Genomic DNA, 9,864 nt, shown 5'->3' with positions numbered 1-9,864 from the left:
AGCTGAGAAAACACTGAGAGTCCTGAATTCACTCTGAGAATATTCTGAGGTCTATTCTACCTCCTAGACTGTAGCATTTATATAGTCTCAGCTGCAGGTGTCGAAAGTGACAATGACATCATCCCTATGTTTGTACATCTTCATTTGCATAGTACTAACTCAATCATCTTCTCTGTAATTGCAGCTGCATAGTTTCCCACCTATTGCATTTATGAGGACTATAATAAACTTTGTTATAAAACAAAGCCAATGAACTATTCTTATGTCAGAAATGTTATGACCGTTTCACATTAATGGCCATGCCATTTTGGCCAAGAACGCCCCTCCCTTTCTTCCTGGTATATGCTGTACCTGTATCTGATCCTGGTTTTGCTGGGGGTATGAGTTCCTTGTAAGGGTGGAGATGAAAATGACATCATCTTTCTTTCTTCCTTTTTTTGGTTATTTGGTTAGAGGCATAGCTTTGGCCTTGCCAAAAAGCCTTCTAAAGATTGAAAACCACTTGCTTTCATTCATTCATTTTTATCCAAAAATTTTTTTCAGGTATTAATATTACTGCAGAATATCTCATACCAGATAGAGAAGGCCTAACAACGTCACAAACTGACTGGAGAAAGGCTTGGAACAGAGGGAACCCTGGACAAGTATTTGGAAGCAAGATGTAAGAACAGTACATTGAAACAGAGTTGCAAATGGAGACCAATCTAAGCCCATGAGAAGAGAATCAAAGAGCATGTATCAGTTGAGGTGAGAGTAAAAAGTAAATGATCAGTCTTATGAACCATGAGATCATGACCTGAGCCAAAATCAAGAGTCGCATGCTTATAAAGTAGTGAAAATGATAGATAAAACATTTCCAAATGTTGGCAATTTGAAAATAAACATATAGATAAACTCTTTTAGTCCATTCCAGCTGCTATAACATAGTATCACAGACTGAGTCACTTATACACAACAAACATTTATTTCTTACAGTTCTGGAGGCTTTGACATCCAAGATCAAGGCACCATCACATTAGGTGTCTGATGAGATCCACTTCCTAGGTGCTCATCTTTTCACTGTAACATCAATGAGCAGAGTGTTGTCCTGGGTCTCTTCTTCAAAGGGCTAACTAATCTCATGTACTAAATGCAATCCAGATATCGTATTGGCACAATATACACTTCCATGATTTTTTCCCTAAAGTAGAATTATCTATCCACATTTAAAATTATTGGGAGATTTTATATTAAAATGTTGGCTTTGCTAAGTGTCCATCAACTGACGAATGGATCAAGAAGGTGTGGTTTATCTATACAATGGAATACTACATGGTAATGAGAAAGAATGAAATCTGGCCATGTGTAGCAACATGGATGGAACTTGAGGGTGTTATGCTGAGTGAAATAAGTCAGGCAGAGAAGGACAGATACCATATGTTTGCATGTATAGGAGGATTAGGAGGAACTTAACGAAGGACCATGGGGGAGAAGAAGGGGAAAAATAGTGGGGGAGAGGGAGGGAGGCAAACCATGAGAGACTCTTGAATGCCGAGAACAAGCTGAGGGCAGATGGGGTAGGGGAAGGGAAGGGGTGTGATGGTCATGGAGGAAGGCACTTGTGGGGATGAACACTGGGTATTATATGGAAACCAACTTGACAATAAACTATTTAAAAAATAAAAATAAAAAGATACTAAATAAAAAAAAACAACAACAATTAAAATGTTGACCCTGAGTTGGGGAACTAATGGGTTACAAATGGGTATATGATTCCCATCTCTGTTTTCTACCTATTTTTTTTCATCTGGTTTGTGGAACCAATAAATTCCCATTATACGCTTTAGATCCTACTTTTGCCACCCATCGAATTATAGGAGTTGCTCTTTATCTGGTCACTAACCATCCGGAAGATTCAACTCTAATTAATCATCTTAACAAGTAGCTAGGCACTTAAAAGCCATGACTTGGAATATTAAGATTGATGCCAACAGACGATGTGTTGTCTATTTGTTATCTAGAAGGTATTTGACTAGGGGTCATTTGTATCCCAGAAAATGGTAAATACATCCACTGGAAAGCCATACCATAACCGCAAAAGCATAATGGTTTTAAAAAAGGGAGAAGAATGTAGCTCTGAATTTCAGATTTTTTCCTCCTCATTAACAGACAACATTTAGTACATATTTTTTGCCAGTCTTCTGCCTAGATATTCTCTCTAATTTTTTGTTGTTCGAAATTATCTTCAATTTTGAAGCACACATTTATTGAGCATAGCATTCTGTTGAACAAGCATCTGTGTTCTTTCAGAAATTTGAATATTTCATTCAATTATCTTTTGTAAATAATTCATAGTTTAGCCGCATCATCACTTTTTTTGCCCCTTTTAAAAGGAAACCAGCTTTCTTTCTCAGATTTCTTAGAAACATTTCTGTCATTGGTGTTCATGAGTTTTACTAGTGTGTAGATGTATTTTCTCAGTCTTTATCTCACTTTTACTTTTTACCCTTTATTGGCTTTGGTTTGGAAAAATTTTTAGCAGGTTCTCCCCAGTATAGGATCTCCCCAATTCTCTCTCTTACCTGTTTTAGGATTCCGAGTACAAGTATGTTAAATCCTTTCACTATGGTCCATATTTGCATAAATTCTTTTCACCTGTTGTCTCCATATATTAGTTTAGGTAAATGGTTCTTTGATCAAGAGCAGTTGTGTCTTCTATCCTCCAAGGAATATCTGGTAATATCTGGAGAGACAGTTTTGGTTGTCATGTCTAGGGGAAGTCTCTGATCTGTTTTGTGTTCATTTCCTCCTTGTTAAAACACCTGAATTTTAAAATAGTCTTTTCATAGATCTGTTTGAGGGTCTAAGGAAATAATGAGTAGGACATTGTTTGAACCTTGATTATAGCACTAGATAAGGATAATGTCTTTTTGTAACTTGTTTTTATTCCTTGGTGACCTGCTGCTTATCTTAGTCTCATATGGGCTTCTTTACCTATTAGCCTGTGAAAGCTGAGAATGTTACCCAAAGAGTAAACATATAGCGCCCCCAAATTTATAGTGACATCCAAATGAAATAGACAAGCCTGCTGCCATAAAAAGCTTTTTGTTTTCACTTATATTTAGTTTGGGTTTTAGTAAAGCCCTAAAGGGGAATCAGCCACATTCTCCCCACTGAAAATATCTTTCCATACATATCAAAAAGTGAATTACATTGGAGACTCATTACCAGATGCATGAATCTGGACATTTTAAAATAAGAGTTAGGTGGGGCACCTGAATGGCTCAGTCGGTTAGGCGTCCGACTTCAGCTCAGGTCATGATCTCACAGTTTTTGGGTTCGAGCCCCGCGTCGGGCTCTGTGCTGACTGCCAGTTCAGAGCCTGGAGCCTGTTTCAGATTCTGTATCTCCCACTCTCTCTGACCCTCCCCTGCTCCCACTGTCTCTCTCTCTCTCTCAGAAATAAATAAAGCATAAAAAAATTGAAAAATAAATTAATAAAATAAGAGTTGGGTAAGCTCATTAGAATTTATTTAAGACTCTTACAAAGTTTTAAACTGGCCTTTTAGTTTTTCTTTCATTTATTATACTAACCATGTAAACCTAAATGATATTCTTGTTCATGAAATTCCTGATGAATCTGTCAGCTGCATAGTCACATTCCCTCTGTACACATAGATAAAATCCATGTTTTTTGAAGGACAGAAAATATATCCTAAGTCTCAGAACTTCACTCATAAGACTCTAAAACTATAAAATATATTGGGGTGCCTGAGTGGCTCAGTTGGTTAAGCATCTGATTCTTGGTTTTGGCTCAGGTCATGATAGTGTGGAGATACTTAGGATGCTCTCTCTCCCTTTATCTACCCCTCCCCAGCTTGAGTGTGTGCACTCTCTCTCTCTCTCTCCCTCTCTCTCTCTCTCTGTGTCTCTCTCAAAACAAATAAATAAACTTAAAATAAAACTATAAAATATGGCTGTCCAGTAACTATAGTTTGAATGAGAAAAATATCTATAGTCCAAAGGAGTTAGATCAAATTCACAGACTTTCAAAATTTACTCTGAGATGCATATTGAACTCTTATTAAACCTGCCAAATCAAACTTAACACAAATTCTGGTCAATAATGTATAAATAATAACATGAAAATATTTCAATGCCAGAATGAGTTAGTTTATTGGATTATAATTATTTTACTTTTTATCCATTTGGAAAGTAAATTATTATGAATTCCATCTGTAATGCTCATATTATACTTATTTTGGAGTTAAGTCATTAAATTAAAAGGATTCAGGAATCAGTCTATTAGACTATGCTCAATGGACAGAGATTGGTAAGGAACTGGCTATCAAAGACTAAGATAATTGCCACTGAAAATAATGAATATTATTTTATTATTTGAATGATGGAACTCTGAGTAGACATTTTGTGACTTTGCATAAATGTACTAGAACTCAATAAATTGACTAGTAGAAGCCAGATAGATAGATAGGTTGGCAAAAAGATGGCTGGAGGCTACTAGAAGCAAAGTCAACTGAGTGGCAGAACTTGGACCTATAACTCAGGAAAGAGAAGCCGCGGACTCCGTAACCGAAGGGTCTGTAACCACGGGATCCATAGTCCAGTGAATAGCAGCTCCTAGATCCATAACCCAGAAAGAAGCCATTGCTGGACCCAAAGTCCATAGATATATACGGTATAAGTTGACTGGCAGGGACTGCAGAGCATGGAGGGCCTCTGGCAGTAGCAAGATGTCTGGCAGGGGCTGAACACCACACAGGACCTTTGGCAGTTGGTGGGCTCACAGCAGGTGTCCTGACAGCTACTGTAGAGAGAGGAGCCCTGCCTATGTACTGGGAGAACGGAGGTCAGTGCTGTAGACCAGATCGTTGGAGTAGGAACAGCCACAGGAGGAGCCTGAGTAGCTCAGGTAGCCCAAAGGGGAGCAGGAGGAGAAGTTTCCAGAGCAGCAGTTGTGGCTCATGTTGACAGGAGACTGAGAAAATTCTGAGGTTTAAGGTGATCTTGTGCACTTATACACTCATCGATTCGTACGGCACAGTATAGGTACAACTTTCTTATATCATCTGCACACCCTCTTCTGCATTGGGGTAAAACATTAGTCTTCTCTGTCATTGCAGTTGACTAGCTTCATACCTATTGTACCTATGGGTGCTGTAATTTGTTATTATAACACAAAGCCAGTGATCATTCCTATCTCAGAAATTCCAGAACTATTTGTCAGTGATCCTCAACCTATTACAGCCAGGAAAGCCCCTTCTCTCCCTGGCTATGACTGTATATTTATTCTTGCTTCACTCAGGCTTCTTTCTGTCACTTTTCTACTGTGTCAAGTGATAAGTGACATAGCTTCATTTTTTATAAGGATGCTTCTAATGATTGATTCTACTTGTCACCACTGATTTACATCCTCCAAATTTATTCTCCATCTATCACATATCATTATACAGCACTTCTTACATCCAATGGAGGGAAGAAAAATAACACATAATGAGAGGTAGCTAGAAATAGGAAGGAGCCAGGCAAACATTTAAAGGCAAAGAGACTCAAAAAGACTGAATTGAGATGGTGTCACAAGAAGAGGTTGACTCAGGCCATTGGGAGAGAGAGCGGGGATGGTGGTGACAATGTGGGCATCTGCGAAAAGGGAAGACTACTTTTAGCCTATGTATCTTTTCATCTAAATGCCATTTAAAACAAATACTATCTTTAATATATTTTCATATACAGTAAAACCTTGGATTGTGAGTAACTTCTTCTGTGGATGTTCCACAAGATGAACAAACATTTCTAATAAACTGTAACTTCATAAATGAGCGATGTCTTGCAATACAAGTAGTATGTGATGCCGAATGTCGCATGATCACAACTGAGCCAATGGTTCTCTCTCTCCTTTCTCTCTCTCACTGCAGGATTGTGAGTGATCATCAATGCAATGTCACCTTTCAGTGAAACCATCAAAAGGAGGCAAAAGCAAGTGTCATTGGATAGGTTCCTTGTTAAATTTGCATGAAAAGAAAAAGATTCCATTGAGCCAATAGATAGTGGTGATTCCATTAGTGATAGTGTAGGTCATCCTACACAATAATCCTCCTTTCTCTTATCTTCCTTGCACCAGCCACGAAGGTTTTCAAAGTTAAGTGCAGGTTAATTTGTTTATTTTCCTTTATATTTTGTATTTTCTTTATTGTTTTGTATTATATTACAGTATTTTAATCATTTTTATATGAATATTTTTGGGTTTGGGAATGAATCACCTGAGTTTCCATTATTATGGGGAAATTCACTTTGATATACAAGTGTTTTGGAATACAAGCATGTGTCTGGAATGAATTATACTTGCAAACCAGGGTTTTACTGTGTTTTCACTTGCATTGTCCAAATTTTAAAAGGACCTTCTAGAACAACTCAGCCTTTCCATTGCTCAAACTAAATTAGTTTTGTGCATTTTCTTAAAAATTTTTAGTGATTATTTTTGAGAGAGAGAGAGATAGAGATACACAGACAGAGTGTGAGCAGGGGAGCGGCAGAGAGAGGGGGAGACACAGAATCCAAAGGAGGCTCCAGGCTCTGAGCTGTCAGCACACAGCTCGACATGGGGCTCAAACCAATGAACCACGAGATCATGACCTTAACTGAAGTCAGACACTTAACCTACTGAGCCACCCAAGTGCCCCAAGTTTTGTGCACTTTCTAAGTCAGTCCCTTTCTTGTAATTTCCTCCAAAAATATAAAAATATCCTTCTTTTATCATCTTTATTCTTCATTTTAGTTTTCCTTTGAATAGTAAAATAACTGAGCATTAATTCCCAATGGGTTCACTATGTCAGATAAATCTGCACTGAAATAAATACTAAGAGAGATTTGGAGGGCTGAAGGAAAATAATCTTAGTTGGAAACAACAAATTTCAAGACAGAATAGAGAAACAATTGGCTAATTGTATTCTCTAGGAAGCAGGCCCTGAGAGAGGGATAGAAGAACAAAAAGTTTGTAAAATAGTAACACCTGTGAATGAACAAAGCCATTCTAGCACCTTGTTCAGTCACTGACTGCTGCGAGAGAAACTTGACCTTGGCTTAGAAGGGGAGGCACAGCCCAAAGAAACCAACAGAGAAAGCCTGTCCGCTGGCCTCACTTGGCATAGCCAGACAGCTATTCCTCTTGAGCAGCAGTGTGATGTGAGTTTCAGGGGAAATCTGTACCTGTCACGGTCCACTGCTTACACTTCAAGGTCAACTTGTCATGAGAGAGATTCCCCATGGCTCTAGTAGGGCCCTATTCCTGAGGGGAAATATAAAAGGGCAAGGATGTAGCATGAAACACAGTCCTTGTCACTGCATTTGGTCTTGTGGCTGTAGTTGATGCCCACCATCACTCTCCTTCACCATCCATCATAAATTTGCTTCACTCTCCATTACTGCCTCTGCTGGTCATGGTGGATTTCTTGGCAGCGTTACCCAAGACTTACTGTTGAGAAGTATGAATACTGATCACTGTAACTTTTTCTTGCTAGAGTCACTGCATTTGACAATCATGTCCACAGTTGGACGAGGAGTTCTAAGAGCCATCCAAGTAGATTAACTGAGCTTCACACGTATTCTCTCTTCCCTCATTGTGTAACAGTAACCTTAGCACCTTCTACTTATCAGGGTCATCTGGATAGATGGATGACAACTCTTTTTTTTTTTTTTGCCTTTCGGTTCCTGACAATAAGGAGCCCAAAGTATTCAGGCAGCAGCCCTAGCTGTGGCTCAGTGAGTCCCATGATGTGTTCCTTAACAAGTCTGCCTTTGGGGACTTGGCCTCCATCCTTGAAAAATTCCAGCTGCAGAAATAGGAAGCACAACGTTCTTAAATGAATCACTGAAAGTAATCGTAGGTGGGTATTTGGAGCTTGGTCTTTTGAGGGTATTGCCTTCATGCTAACACTTCAATTTTCCAGTCAGGATACTAATCCAGGGCACTATCAGGCAGGCAGCTTCAGGCCGCTGTGGGTTTTGCAAAAGCCTGTGGATGTCTACTTACACCATCTGTACTGTGAAGTGGATTTCCTGATTGGTTTCTCCAGGGGGAGCAATCCCATGTTGGTAGATTAAGCTATTCATTAACTCCTGAATAATGGCACTGCTGAGGTAAGCATAAAAGACAGACTCATACTCTGAATACATATCTACATGTTTGAGAATGAACACTGATCTTTCCAGGGCAGAACAAGACCATGTTCAACTTGCAGCCAGCCAGCCAGTTGGTCTCCTTCAGGACTAATGTCCTGCTGAGTTTAGCATTAGCCTCCACTGCTGAGATTGGACATTTACAGGTGGCATTAATTATATCAGCTTTGTAAGTAGATTCTGCTTATGTTGCTGGACCCATTCATAGCCTCTTGGTCATTTTGTTCGCTTGTTCATCTTGCCAGCATTGTAGGGACTACTGACAGAGGTAGGCTCATATCAACTGGCAGAGTCATGTTGTCTACTTGATCGTTTCTTCCATTGTAGATGCATTCCAGTGGGCGCTAAGAAGAAATACACAGATCTTGACATATGGTGTCCACCCACGTGTGTCTATCCACATACCTCTACACCAGATTCTTTGTATCAATATTCTAGTATTCTCCTTTCCAGGTCCCTAACTAACTGATCAGGTAAATTGCCACCATCCAGGAATTTAGATGTATCCGATGTGTTTTTTCCTTTTGTCAGAAAACACCGAGGTCCCGCATCCTTTGGAGAAAATACGCTTAATACTGCTCCAGGGATTATTATTCATATAAAGTTTAGGTGTGCATAAAAAAGGATTCCAGAAAAAAAAGTTTTAAAGAAAGAAATGTGTAAAGCCCCAAATAAATTAGCTCAAATTCACCAATCTACTAAGTTTCCAAAGTTTGCTCCCAGAGACATAGTAAAAATTAACTTACTAAATACCCCCCACAAAAGCAATAGCAAAAGAAAGAAAGAAAGAAAGAAAGAAAGAAAGAAAGAAAGAAAGAAAGAAAGAAAGAAAGAAAGGCTTTATTGCATTATGTTCATTTGGGTTTTCATCTCTCTTGTGAATAAAACGCATGAACAAGAATCCGATTATTTCATTAACATTAAGTCAAGTTTATTAACATAAATTCCATTAATTGATCTCACAATTTATTTCATTAATTCCACTAATTCTATTAAATCATCCAATAAAATTAATAGTCAAGTTTGGTACATGTTAGCCACAGTTTTATGGCCAGTGCTTTGCAGCTGGGTAATAGGTTGACTGGAGAGTTTTTTCCTGAAGATCATGAAGATGATAGACCCCCTGTTTAAGAGTTAGACACATCCCTCAAAACTTCTAGACGCTTAACAAGTTGATGTATAGGATCCAGATCCACGGGTTGGTCTGTAACATGATGACTGGCAGGTCCTGGAGGAGAAGTAGGTTGGGCGGCAGAATCTGCATCCACAGCTCAGGGCAGGGAAACCACAGACTCCATAACCCAGGGGTCTGAAGCCTTGGGATCCACAGCCCAGGGAGTAGCAGCTTCTGGATCCAGAGCTCAGGGAACAGGTGCTTCTGGACCCAAAGCCCACACACCCAGGGTAAGCAGGCCAGCAGGGACTGCAGAGCGTGGAGGTCCTCGGGCGGTAGCAGGACGCGTGGCAGGGGCCGGACACCACGCAGGACGTCCGGCAGCTGGTGGGCTCGCAGCAGGTGTCCTGACAGCTGCCGTAGATGGGGGCTCCCAGCTGGCAGGCGCTGGGAGAGCAGAGGTCCGTGCAGTAGACCAGGTTGCTGGGGTAGGAGGAGCTTGGGCAGCGCAGGTAACCCCCAAGGGAGCGGGAGGAGAAGTTTCCAGAGCAGCAGCTGTAGGACATGCTGATGGGAGA

The 9,864-nt window shown here is 39.9% G+C and overlaps 1 protein-coding gene across 1 annotated transcript; it reads right to left on the bottom strand.

Moving 5' to 3' along the window:
- Positions 1-9,336: 9,336 nt before the first annotated feature.
- On the bottom strand, positions 9,337-9,864 carry LOC120230319 (keratin-associated protein 13-1-like). The gene has a single exon (XM_039229887.1). The coding sequence runs from the start codon at positions 9,850-9,852 to the stop codon at positions 9,337-9,339; it is 516 nt and encodes a 171-aa protein (XP_039085818.1). The 5' UTR covers positions 9,853-9,864.

The sequence above is a fragment of the Hyaena hyaena genome, unplaced genomic scaffold (genome assembly GCF_003009895.1).
Source record: "Hyaena hyaena isolate Hyena2069 unplaced genomic scaffold, ASM300989v1 scaffold_2, whole genome shotgun sequence".
Classification (NCBI taxonomy): domain Eukaryota; kingdom Metazoa; phylum Chordata; class Mammalia; order Carnivora; family Hyaenidae; genus Hyaena; species Hyaena hyaena.
This window is presented reverse-complemented; position numbering and strand designations above follow the sequence as displayed.